This window comes from Haemaphysalis longicornis, unplaced genomic scaffold, assembly GCF_048455015.1.
Source record: "Haemaphysalis longicornis isolate Haplotype H1 unplaced genomic scaffold, Haemaphysalis longicornis Haplotype H1 scaffold_5, whole genome shotgun sequence".
NCBI lineage: Eukaryota > Metazoa > Arthropoda > Arachnida > Ixodida > Ixodidae > Haemaphysalis > Haemaphysalis longicornis.
In genome coordinates, this window is record NW_027526385.1 from 19,840,843 (window position 1) to 19,854,224 (window position 13,382).

Consider the following 13,382-nt stretch of genomic DNA (forward strand, 5'->3'; position numbering starts at 1 on the left):
GACCAAAACACTTAGAGCTGAAAAAAGTTTTCGTTTATTTCTTTTCCTACTTTCGCGTGAAGAAATTAGTGATTTTTCCTGCTTTTTTTAACCCCCGTGTCGCAAAGCAGTCTTTTCTGGAGCACGTAAAGCTTCGCGCTCGTCTCCTCACTCGCTGTGCCCAAGCTCGCTACACGCCGCAACAGCCAAGCGTGAACCGCATGGTGCGTTTTTGCACGCGATTCGCTCGCCTAGGCTCTGCGATTTCGCGCCCGCGCTCGACGATTTCGCGCCCGCGGTAGCGCCTACCTCGGTCAGAAAATGACGCACGACGCGCGCGGCAGAATGGGGGAGCCTGACTACTTGCGATGAGATCGAGACAGCCGGCTTGGCTCCGCCGGAGATGGTTAGGCTTAGCACCCCGGCAAATATTTTATGGGCGCTTTCACTAGCGGCGCGGATGATGTTTTATAGTACCGCTTTCGCATGCATTATCAGCTCCTTTACCGCACAAGCAACTTCGTGTCTCCCTTGAGCCGCATTTTAAAGAGCGGTTAGAAGCGGTCGCTCGAGCGCCCGCGCCACTTCGCGGCTGGAGCCGACGCCATGTTGACGCCGCCGGCCGCGCCGCAAACGATGCAATTTCGCCGGGACTTTTCGGAAATTCGTATCATCCCGAAATTCGCACCCCCAGAATCGTATCATCGAGAGTCCACTGTAAATAAACACCGATACAGACACGCTCCGAATTTATTATTATTTTTTTTTAGTTTTGGGTGGTTCGAATATTTCGAACAATAAAAGTGTCGTTCGAATCGAATCGAATACCAAACAATTCGAATCGAATATTCGAAGTTTCGAATATTCGCACACCCCTACTTCTAACCTTTTGTTAAAACGCAGCTCAAGATGTAAACTGAATTGCTCATGCGGTGAAAAGGAGCTGACAGTGTTGGAGAACACTGCACTATAAAATATCCGCGCCAAATATCCGCCGCGGAGGTGGCCCAGCCAGCTGCTGCGCGCGCTTTCAAACTGCCGCCCTGAAGAGCGCGCCTTCCCATTGGTGCAAGTCGGCAGGCTCCTCCCACTGCCGCACATCATTTTCCGAGCGAGGTAGAATCTGACACAGGGGCGAAATCGTCGACACGGGCGTCGAAAGAACGCACACTCATCGCCGACGCGACGCACGCACACGAATTCAAGCGTGAACGGCATGCAATTCGTGCGCGTCGGCGTTGCACGTGCGTTATTTTCACGCCTGCGTTGACGATTTCGCCCCTGCGTCAGATTCTACCTCGCTCGAAACATGATGCGCTACGCGCGCGGCAGTGGGGGTAGCCTGCCGACTTGCTCCATTGGGGAGGCGCGCTTTTCACGGCGGCAGTTTGAAAGCGCTCCGGACAGCGGCGGCAGCCCGCTGGCCCCGCCGGAGATGTTTAGGCTTACCACGGTGGCTGATATCTGATCGGCGCTTTCCCTAACCGCGCGGACGATGCTTTGTAGTGTCATTTTCGCCCACATTATCAGCTCCTTTACTGTACAAGCGACTTCATTTGTTTCTTAAGTGGCATCTTAAAGAGCGATCAGAAGCTGTCGGTCGAGCTACCCGCACCATTTCGCGGCCGGTGACGCCGCCATGTTGCCGCCGCGCGCAGCATGCGGGTGGAGAAACTGGTGGTATTCGCGGCGGCGTCAGCGCGCCAGCGGCGTGTTTTCGTGAGCAGAAAACGCTCCATACGGTCCACGCTTCAACATAATCGACGCGCAAGTGACGCAGGCAACACGGCAAGGCGACAACAGGATAGGTAGAGCGCGGGGCATAGACGGAAGCGAGGAATGCGGAGAAGGCAAAATGGCGAGGGTATTCGCCGTCAGAAATGAGGGAACGCTTGATTGCCGCGGTTTATTCAAGAAGTATAATACAAAAAAAAAAAAGGAAGCTAGAGGCACCCGAGCTGCAGCCAGCGGAAACGAAAGGTACAGAGAGAAGAGATTGCAGCGGGAGATAAAAGAAGGGATGGAGAAAGAACAGGCGTCGAGGGGGCGAAACGTTCGGTTCGTTCGGAACAGCACCTCCCCACAAGGAGGATTACCGTCAACGGGGGAGGGCTAATGCTTTTGTGCCCGCGCACAACCAAGGCCGCATGGCCGCACCAACACTCCCGCCTCCCGTCCACGCCGCAGTTGTCTGCTCGCGCGTTCGTATCACCCGCACCGGAGTGATAAATGCGTACGGATCATCCGAATTTTTTTACATTGCACACAATGCATTTTGGCCGGGGAATTTCGAAAATTCGTATCACAGCGAAATTCGTATCAACCGAATTCGTATCACCGAGATTCCACTGTAGCTTATTTGAGCGAATTGTGGGTTAAAAGTGGTGTCAGTATGATTCTAACGAGGCAATCTTTCGAATAAACCAAACTTGTGTTTTGTCTGCATAGCCCCTTTAAGAATGGTCGGTTGTTGATGCTGGTTACACAGGTGGAATATAGCACTGCAGGGCGAGGGAAGATTCGGCTACAACACTGTCTCAGCTTTTTTGCGAGGACACAACAGAAACTGATACCAGGCCGACTGCACAGTGCAAGCATCAAAGGACTCACCTTTGACCTTGTCTTGGCTCTTTGTCAAGAGCCCCTTGAGCGTGGCGACTTCAGCCGTATCGCCCCCTGCGCATTTGTTAAAAAGAAGAAAAAAAATGCAATTACAGCACGTCACACGTGCGATCTCCATCCACGCATGCAAGGACAGCCTCTAGAATAAGAAATACATGCTACGCCGCAACTTATTCAGCCTTTTCTGTTTCGGTTTACATATCCATCGAAAACAAGGCCTATATGATGGAGGGTAGTAGAATTTCACTACTTTACTCATGGTAACAAAGCAAAAAATTGTGTTAGTGAAATTCGGTGGGTTGTAACTCCACAGGACAAACCACTCAGTGAGGCTTGGCTTGTAGAAGAGGTATGGCCAATAGCATAATGAGACACAAGAAAGAATATCATACAAGGCAATTCGCTAGGGCTACCGTGACTAGAGATTGGAATTCAGCAAGGCGCAATAAAAGATACAGTAATCCCTCGTTATAACGAAGTCAGTGGGAAGGTGAAAAATTTCGTTATAAGCGGTATTTTGATATAAGCGACCACTCGAAAAAGCTAAAGCAGTTGACCTTTAAGTGCACCGCAACTCCGATGAACCAAAGGCAATGTATTCAGTGAAGCAAAGCTTTATTCAGGAGCAAAAAAGGCAGTGAGCTTGGCTGTTTTAAGTTCTTGCCGGGCGCGAGCAACCCCTGCTCCAATTTCACCAAGCATTGCATGAGGCTTTGGTCGTGCGTGAGGCTGTGGTCACCATGAGGGTTTCGCGCTGGAAAGCTCCGCAAATGCCGTGGCTCGAATCTGAGGTTGTGTCTGTTGAGCTCAAAAAACAATTAACCGCTCATTGTGGGAACACAGCGCAATCATGAAAACTGACCGGTTTTGCTCTAGGGGCTTTGCATGATCACTGGGCAATTTTCCCCCCGAGGTCTGCCGCGTTGAAGTTTGCAAAACAAGAGTTTTTCAGCACCCCGTTGTCAACGACACTGCTTATTCTACGGTTCGAGTGTCGGTGTTTGCGCACCGTCGCGTCCGCCTCATTGACTAATGTCTAGGAACAAAATTCAATGAACCTACCACGAATTTTTACCGTTTGTCTAAAGTCGGATGGCGTGAATCGAGCGTGGTAGGCTCGAGAAAATCGCGGGAAAACACCACCTTGCGTTGACCCGCCATGTTGACAGCCTAACTCACCGCTGGGTTTGCTGCCACTCGGTGACGCTTACGCTCGCCATTTCGCTCTAAGCGGGTCAAGCTTTTCGTGCGGTTCGAGTAATGCGGTCTGAAATAGATGCGTTTGGCTCGGGACCAGAAGAAATTTTGAATAAAGCGATAATGTTATAATGAGGGATTACTGTATATAACTTCTCCATGGTTGGCTGCCATAAGAGTGGAGTTGGAGGAAGAGGCAAAATGTTTATTGGGAAAAAAAAAAATAATAATAATAATAAAAAAGTTGGGAAAAAAAGTAGAGTTGGAAAAAAAAAAGACAGGGAGACTAACCTGAGCCTTCAGCTCTTGCCAAGTGGGATTGCTTCTCGGAGAGCTGGTAGGAAGAAAAAAACAAAAAGAGAAGTTTTTCTAGAGAATGCTCACACCTTCTGCACATGCAATGCTCAGTGCTAAAGCTTTCGAATTATGTTTGCTTGTGCAGTGGAGTCCAACTCCCAATAAAGAGGACCAGCATCAATGGTCTTTTTACGTTCCACACCATTTCCCCGTTTCGATCTCTGCTAAATGTAAAAAAGGGACCCCGATGTCCCCCACGGGAGGAGCACGAGTAAATGCAAAGCATTAGCGGCGTTACGCGCGTGGCGGTGGCGATGGGTGTTGTAATGGTGGTGATGACGATGGCACGATGTCTTGAACTGGTGCCGCGACGCTGAAGTTGGATTGCTTCCATCGCTTAGCAACTGCGACAACCGCGACGAGAAGAGAGCGAAGCAGAACTGGAGTGCGGCTGACGCGCCGACACTCGGGTTTATATTCCCAACGAACGCAGTAGAGGGAGAGGGTGCGGAGAGAGAGCGCGCTATCACGCCACCGTCAGCCACGACGCGCCCGCACCTGCTGTTGCTACGGTGCTTGCAACGCCGGAGCGCGCGCTGCACCTGTTGTTGCAAGCGTGTTGAGGGTGAGGAGGAGTGGGGGAGAGGGCGCAGCTGGCGTGGTGCGGACGCCGAGTTATGGACGCATAACATCGTGAGTTAAAGAAATGCTCTGCATTTAAAGGGGTCCTGAAATACCTTCCGCCGATGCATGGATCTACATGTAACCAAATAAGACAATGTATTAGCAATCTCCTCCCGCAAGAATTTTGTTAAAGCGATGAGTATTAGCTGAGAAATCGTAAATCAAAAACCGCGCATTATCGTCGCGCCGCGTTTCCTCCTCTTTTCAACTGTTGACGGCGCGCGAGCACTGCTCCCATGATGCTGCGCTAGTCAGCGGTGACGTACTTCTGCATTACGCTCCTCCGACTGCCGTCTGCTACGGGCAAGTTTTGTTGACACCATGAATTCCGCACTCCGCTCAAGGATGGATAAGCGAACGAAAAATCTGGCCGCATGTGTGCGGTGGCCTGGCCTTGCCCTTTCGCGGTGTGCGTTGCTGCAGTGCAGCACGTGACTTTTAATCGGCGGCGAACTCGCAGCCGCTGGGGAGGATCTTGCGCTGGGTCCCTTTCATGCACCGCGCACTGTTTATCCAAAAAGCGCCGTATCAGATGTGGCCCCGCTGGTGCCGGGTCTTATTTTGCGGTGGTGGTAATTCCTGCCGGCGCCATGTGAAAAAGACATTTTAAGCCGATACAGAACCCGTGCACAAAACGCTTCAATCATGTGACCAGTTCAGCTTGGGGCAACGCGTGGTGGAGAGCGGCAACGTTGGCTAAACATGCTCCGGCGCGGCTCTGAGCTTTCTAGCGCTGGAGCGAGCGCCTTTCTTTGACGATCTCAAACATTGGTTGACTGGGCAACAAGGCCCAAACCGCCCCAGAGGTCAGTTACGGTTGCGTGATCCCTGTTCAGCTTGGGGCCCCACCTCGCGGCATATGGGCACTGCAGGCATACTACTCACTCTCATTTGGAAGTGCGAGATGCGTTTGGCATTACAGGAGGCGATGGTGTGTGTGTTGTGGACGCCTTTGTTTCGCGATGAAATGCGACGTTGTGCTTCTGCGGGTGGATAGTGCTTCCCATGGTCTGGATTATCTTTCTCGAGCGACGTACGACTCAACCTCGCATCGGGTATGTGCAGTGTGCGTGGCTAAAAGCCATCTCGGCTTGCGCGCCAGAGTTGTGACTTGCTGTTCGTCCCCGCAAACCGCGCGCGAGGTGAGTGCCGAATTTACGAGGGGCAGGAGGAGGCAGCCCATCGTCTGTCAATCGCGGTTCAGACTTGCAACGCATGTTGTGACGTTGTGTTCGTTCGAAACGCATCTCTGGATTGTTTTGAAGTGGAAAAAAATGTATCCGTCAAACCCGGGCATTCGGCTCAGGGCGTTCTCTGCGATTGCACGAAAGAAGTGCCACGGGGCTTCAACGCTTTCTTTATGGGACGTACTCCGGTAAGAGAATATCCATGTCGTGTTATGGCCGTGTTGCATTCAATACGAACGGTTAAGCGTTTGTTTACACTTGTTTCGTTTGTCGTAAAATGTCTAAGCACTCCGCACTACGATGGCAGATCAGCCGGCGAGTCGACGCTGAGCAGACGACTCATCTCTTTGCCGGAAGTGCGTGAAAAAGCCGCCCAATAGCAGGATGTCTAGCTCATGACGAACATCGGGGAATCGATGATGTAGACATGTGAAGATGGCGGCATCCAAAAACACGAAGGAAAGGGTGAGAAAAAAGCGACAAACTTTGCAACAAAAGTGTGAGCTTTCCGCTGCGCGTAAAAGAGTAATACTTGGCCCAGATGACCTTGACGACCCAATCTAACGATTGCGCTACTTCATTTAGTGTGCTCAAAATGCCTTTCAGGGCCCCTTTAAAAAGGCATGCAGCCACCATATTTCGTCCCACACTGTTGTCTTCTGGTATGCCACGCAAGAAAAAAACCGGGAAATAAGCAGCGCCTTCAGGTTGGCTTACTTGCTGAAACTGGAGCCAAATTTGAAGCAAACAATGATGCAAATGCAAAAACTGAAGCGCAAACAACCGACGCAGACAAAAGAAACAAAGACGATGACAGCACAAAGTGCTTTGTGCTATCTTCGTTTCTTTCGTCCACGTCGGTAGTTTGCGCTTTCCAAAAACCATGTTTGCTCCCAAAGCTTACAGGCCAGAGGGAATGGTAACAGCGGTCACCTGCCACCCGTCTTGTAATGTCCGGCCGCTCACCTGTTGCCGGGCGTCGTGCAGCTGCGCGTAGGCCTCGACCAGCTCGTCGGTGGCCTTGCGGGCTCGGTCAGCCTCGGCGGATGCTCGCTCCCGGGCCTCCTTTAGCTGCTGCTCCCAGGCGGAGGAGAGCGAGGCCTGCTGCTCCAGCTGCGACTCCAGCTGGCGGCTCAGGGACTCACAGCGAAGCTCCAGCTGGGAGAGCTGCACACGCGATCCCCAGGGGAAGGGACAACATACTATGCTGCAGGCACGCCACACTTTTAAAGGGGCCACAAAAGTAAAAAACAAGTTTGGTTCATTTTACAAAAATTTGCCATCCCTTCGTAAAGAAAGTTGTGAGAAGCGCAAAAGCTTTTTCACATCAAAGGTGCGTCAAAACCTTCGTTGAAAGTGCATCCAGCCTATCGTCGAACCTAGCCTCACTAAATAAAGGCTTTTAGAGTATCGGCACTCTTTTCTCTCATTGTTATGTGCCGCCGGGATTTCCATTGGTCGGTCGGCACCACGTGATGTTTGTTTACATATGGGCGCAGCCATTTTGTTTTTGGGCGCCTCTCCTCTCACTCTCTCTTGGCTGCGCGGGCACTAGAGCGGCCGGTCGCACTCTGCCCGTCACAACCGGCGGCGGTTTCGTTCGGAGAGATGGCAACACTGCAAGCTAGAAACAAAATGGCCCCCAGACGCCTCCGGGTGCGCGAAGTGGCGGTACTCTTAAGCGTAGCTTATTTAGTGACGCTAGTCGAACCTAAAAAGACCCAAATCGCAAACTAAGCAAGCGTATCTATGAATGACCTAAACGTACACCAATAAGTGTTTTGTGAGATAAAGGTATACCACTGTGCTCCTTGTTCATGATTGATGCGTGTATTGTCTTATCTAGAACCGTTCCTTTTTCGCAATTTTGGAGCAACCGTCTCGACACAATGGAAGCCCGGTCTCGTGCATGCACCTTGTGTCCAAAGATCTTATCAGAGCTTTCCGGTCGACCAACCAGTCTATGGCGAAATGCATTAGCTCTCTGACAAGACGTCATCGGTCCTACTAAGAAAGCTTTCACTTTAAAAGAGTGCTTTGGCCCAACAACAGTGACGCTAATTTTAGCGCAACCTGCAAGCAAGTAATTGGGATACTAAATAAAGCATGTCAAGCAGTGGCGACACCCCCAGCCACTTTACGGCAGTCTCTCCGTAATGTCATGTAATCTTGTTAGTGCAAAAGACGACCACTGACCAAAGCCAACCGCCAAGCAACCTGACTGGGTGATTGCTAGGAGGCCTCTGGTTCCGTTCAATCATATGACTTGAGAGCTAACGTGCAGCTGACGCACTGATAGCTAGCTGTGCTGTTAGTGCTAACCTCTATTGCATCCCTTCTGCTATATTCCGTCACTGTAGCATGAAATTAATAGTTTTTCCAATATCTTTTGCATTTTCTTTTTCGGTTAAAAAACGGCTTTCATGGCTGTCATGGAGCCCACTGAGTTACCAAAGGCTAGTTCCTTCAAAATAAACAAAGCGCTATTTTGTCTTGATGTCCCCTTTGAGGTACATTCACCGGCAGTTGCACTTTCCTTGCGACTGCACTTTCTCAACCTTTAGGAGCAGAAACCGAAACACAAGGGAACTTGTTGAAGCTGCAAGGATGCAAAAAGCTTCTGATAACTACATTAGCGTGCTTTCGATGGCAATTATGTGGGAGGAAATCGCATTCTTGGTGGTAACGGCAATGCAGATGTGGCCGTAGCCTCAACAAGGTCCCTGTGGCTTGGCAAGATGGAGAATCTCTGCCTCTTGCTTCTGTACATGTTAGTAATGTCTTTCCGCACAAGCGAGGTATGTATTATTGCAACTGGAAATAAAACAATCAGTTGGAAGTCACCGCTTGTGCTGTGTGAACCTGTACATCCCTCGCCAAAAATGTGCGCTGCCTGTTGTACCTTCTAACACTCTTGACAACATTCTTCGCAGCGCTGCATTCATAAACCTGCACAACCATTGTTCAAGGAGTATGGCGTCAAAATTGAAAAAACAGTAAATAAAGCTACAAGCTACATAAAACATGCTCAGCACAGGGGGGGTTATTCGAAACACTGGAAACGGGTCATTTCTCTAAACACAAAAACGATACTACTCCCCGCCGCCGCCTTACATTTTCAGTCAGCGCTCATATCGGTGTCGCTTCAGTCGTACATGACAACCTCGTTACTGTGAACCCACTCAAAACAGCAGCTACCATTAAAGACGTCGTAATGCCGAACCCCAAAGCTACCACTACCAACTCTATTGTAATCGGTTGTGTTTGTACTTATTTGTACCAGTAGTAGCTCGTCAGATACAGCTTGACAAGCTTCTAATACATGGCTGCAACTTTTGCGCAACTTTAGACGGAGACAGATACAAAAAGGGACACGAAGACCAGCGAAGACACGAAGACCTTTTTCTATCTGTCTCCGTCTAAAGTTGCGCAAAAGTTACAGCCATGAATTCAGAATACCGCGTTGCGCTGCTGAGCACGAGGTCGCGGGTTCGATTCCCGGCCGCGGCGGTCGCTTTTCTGATGGAGGCGAAAAGCAGAAACGCCCGTGTGTACGAGATTTCGGCGCACGTTAAAGATCCCCAGGTGGTCAAAATTAATCCGGAGCCCTCCACTACGGCGCGCCTCATCGCCTGCGTTGCGTCGGCGCATTAAACCCTACAATCAATCAATTCAGAATACCAACTAGCCCGCCTAACCGTGTTATTGAAGCTTCTAATATGCAACCCTTCTGTTTCACTTCACATACACATTCTAGAACTCCTGTTAAATGCACCTCTGCGAGTTTTCTTTCAACCGAAAATGATGGAAACATAGTAGCCAAGCCGGTTAATTACTCATCAGCCACTGCTATTGGAAGCAGCTCGTAAATCTCAAACATTACCACGATCTCGTAACAAGCCTCGGCTTCATTTTACCGACACGTGGCAACCTCGTGACAAAGCCAGAAAGTTCGAGTACCCCGTCACCCCATTACTTCCACACTAACCTTGGCCTGGTCGGCATCCCGACGTTCTACGTCCATGCGCTCCAAGTTCAGCTGCAGCGTCTGAAGGTTGGAAAGGATGCGTGCCTGCAAGAAAATACATCGTGCCAGTCATCACCCCCTCTGCCACAACTAAAACCACTCAATTACTCCACAGCCAGTGTAAAACCAATCCAAGCCAAGCCAAACTAAAAGAGTTGGAAAAACTCTTCCTCAAAGAAGCGACTGCTCAGCCTGTATCAGGAAAACAAAGGGCCCGGCAACTAAATTTATACCGAAGCAATGCCCATTACGCTACTCATTAAGAGAGGCCTATCACTTCCATTAATTCCGAGACTAGGTGAGCTGCACTTCAACGAACCTGCCGTCATGTATGACAAAAATGTTCCATTGTTACTTGGCACGGCTGAGTTGCCTGTGGCTTGCAGAAAACAATATTATTCTAAAGGATTACTTAAAGTTCTTTTATCTGTAATACAAAACTGGAGCCCCAAAAGGATTTATTTGTCAGGAATTATTTATAGACTTCATGCAAGACGAACATAAAAAAATGTCACACTTATTGTTAATTTTGGCTTCACGAGCAAAAAGAAGCCATGTGGCTGGCTGGCCAAGCCAAATAGACGGTGAACACAGCTAGCTGCTACGGTGGTGTCCATGACAGCACACGATTACAGTGACACAATTCCCTCTATACTCAGGTAGCTGTGCCTCATCGCCGCCAGATGTTACTCCGTGCGGCGCAAGTAGTGCCTTACGGGGAGTGTTTTGAACATGGCACGAGCCGTTTCCATGATTTTCCGGACTTAACATGTTTATAAACTACTGCAGCGATGACAAACAAACTACGTGAGAAAAGGCACACGACCTCATGCATTCATTGCAATCTCCTTTCAAAACGCACTTTCCCACTTACATCTGGGTCCGTCGCTTCGGCGGAGTGATGCCAGACATGAGCTATTGCCGTTCTTAACTTGTTCCCGCGTATAGTTTATAGTATTAGAACGAAACTCTATGACACAACAGACTAAAAAATGAAATATTCTGTGGCCCCAACTTGCCTGCGAGCCCTTTTCCTGGCGAGTAGCCTCAATGTCGCGCTCGAGTCGGGCGTTGGTCTCACGAAGCTGGTCTCGCTCTGCTCGCGCACTCTCGAGCAGAACTTCGGCGCGGGACGCCGCCTCTTGCGACGACGACAGTTCCTGTGTGAGAAGACAGTAGAAGAGCGCCTCAGCTTCCAAATGTCCCAGCTGCAACAGGCCAAGCCCTTAAGAAAAACCACTCCACAAAACACAACCAACCCTAAAAAGAATGAAAACAAGTGCAATATAACCAAACGCTGTGATAAGCAAAGCACTCTATCACACTCAGAACGCTTCCTTCGCCCACCAAACACCGTGCACAAAAAACATAACGTGCATTTTCCTTGTTTTACTCCATCTGGTAAATACCACCGTAAAGCACTTGTCAGTATAATAACTCAAGGAATGTTAACACACAGTGCTAAGCTGCATTCATCTAGACTTTGCACCCAACGCACAGAACCTCTCCCGCAGTCACACCTGTTGGCCCACTTATTTGGTCTCAAATAGAGATGGCGGCCCCATGACTACCAAGGACACAACTCCACCACACACACGCGCGAAGGATGTGGTCCACTGCTTGGGAGGCATGTTAAAAAGGCAAAAAAGGAAGGAGAAAAAGGATTATGACGATGACGATGATGATAAATGAGGAGGATGATGACGAAGAAAATAAAAAGGATGATGACCAGCACTAGGAGGCAGAGGAGGAGGAAAGCAAAGAGGTGGACGAGAAGGGAAAAAAGAATAAGCAGGACAAGACTTGTCCTTGTCTTGTCGAGCGCGACAAGACAAGGACAAGAGCGAGAATGGAGATAGGAGAGGACTAGGCTTGTGCGAATATTCGGGCGCTTCGAATATTCGAACGAATATTACAGTATTCGAATTCGCTTCGACTCGAATTTAAAATTTCCGATATTTCGAAGTATTCGGGATGAACGAATATCAAAACTTCGTTCAAGTTTCGGTTTCGTTAGGCAAGCCGCAGTGCCATCGACATCAGTCCTACATCTTGACTACATGTGGAGCCAAGACAAGCTAAGCCACATTCAAAGCGTTGTCGCTTCGTCGCAGCCTTCGCGCATGTTCGGCAGGGTAGTCGAGACTCCTGTTTCCTTGTTTCAAACAATGAAATTGTTCCCACTGCAACAATGGGAAAAATTTCGGCTCTCGCGAACGGGCCTGCGTGGCCCGGCGGATGATACAAACGAGCCGGCGAGGCGTCCGACTGACGAACGAGCAAGAGAAGGTGACGTACGGGCTCTTTCTGCAGGAACGGCCGAGCTGTTGTTTTCTGTTCGCGAAAACGCGCCGCGGACTCCACAGGCGCGCTGACGCCGCCGCGAAACCACCCGCACGCTGCCGGCCGGCCGCGGCAACCAGACGGCACCTTCGGTAGCGAAGTGGTGTGGGGCGCTCGAGCCACCGCTTCTAACCGCTACTTAAGGGGGGAGGTGGGTCTTTAGACAATTTTTTTTATTATTAGTGCCAGCTAGGTGAAAATTGGCAGTCTTAAGCAGTTTTTTACGCTGATTTCAAATATGTAATTAGTTTTAACATAGCTGTATTTGTTCAAGAAATACAACACTTTGAAATTTATTTTTTGAGGCATTTCTTACGGGGGTTTAGAGCAATTTCGCTTTAGCAAACTCAATGATGATTTATACGGACTTAATGCCAAAGTTCTACTCTGGGGGGCTATGCTATTTTTATTCATTTCGAAGACTTGCAAAGCATGAAAGAGGTGAACATTTGATATCAACAATTCGTATAAAATTGCCTCATGTTTATTAATTTTTGCAAATAGGCAAACAATGACAGAGCAATAAAAATAGCATCACCCCCTAGATCAATTCAGTACGAATACAATGGTACCAGTCTTGTCATCCTAGCCTAAGAGCAACATTACAAAAACCCCCGTAAGGCAGAGCTTGGTCTTGCAAAAAAAGCAACTGAGAAAAATGCATTTGAAGTTTTAGATCACGGTAACTTTTGCTACAGCATAGCTACAACAATATAAATAGCATCATTTTGTAGCTCTATTCTTCACGAAGAAAAGCATACCAACTATGTGACTGTAACACAAAAATACCTATGGAAAGATTGACATAAATTCGCACGAATACCGTACAAATTGCGAAGGAAAATTAAATTTTCTACTGTTACACTTCAGAAACTGTATATCCTCATTCACCTTTTCTTTCAGTGTCTTTACAGAATACAGAAAGGCACAAATACCATGTGCTGCTGTTATTTTTGTGCTACCAATGAGACTAAAGCACAGCAGCCACCCAGAACTAGAGATTGTCCTGCTATGCATCTCAAACCTACAGCAAGGCTGTAGGTGAA

The 13,382-nt window shown here is 49.1% G+C and overlaps 1 protein-coding gene across 1 annotated transcript in view; it reads right to left on the reverse strand.

Annotated features, from left to right (window-relative positions):
• Positions 1-13,382, reverse strand: part of LOC144137939 (uncharacterized) — a 126,826-nt gene that overhangs the window by 78,563 nt on the left and 34,881 nt on the right. Inside the window, exons 16-20 of the mRNA XM_077669971.1 lie at positions 11,013-11,153; positions 9,955-10,038; positions 6,933-7,133; positions 4,090-4,132; positions 2,590-2,655 (exon numbers count right to left, since the gene is read on the reverse strand). Coding sequence (XP_077526097.1) covers positions 2,590-2,655; positions 4,090-4,132; positions 6,933-7,133; positions 9,955-10,038; positions 11,013-11,153 — 535 coding nt within the window. The remainder of the gene's footprint in view (positions 1-2,589; positions 2,656-4,089; positions 4,133-6,932; positions 7,134-9,954; positions 10,039-11,012; positions 11,154-13,382) is intronic.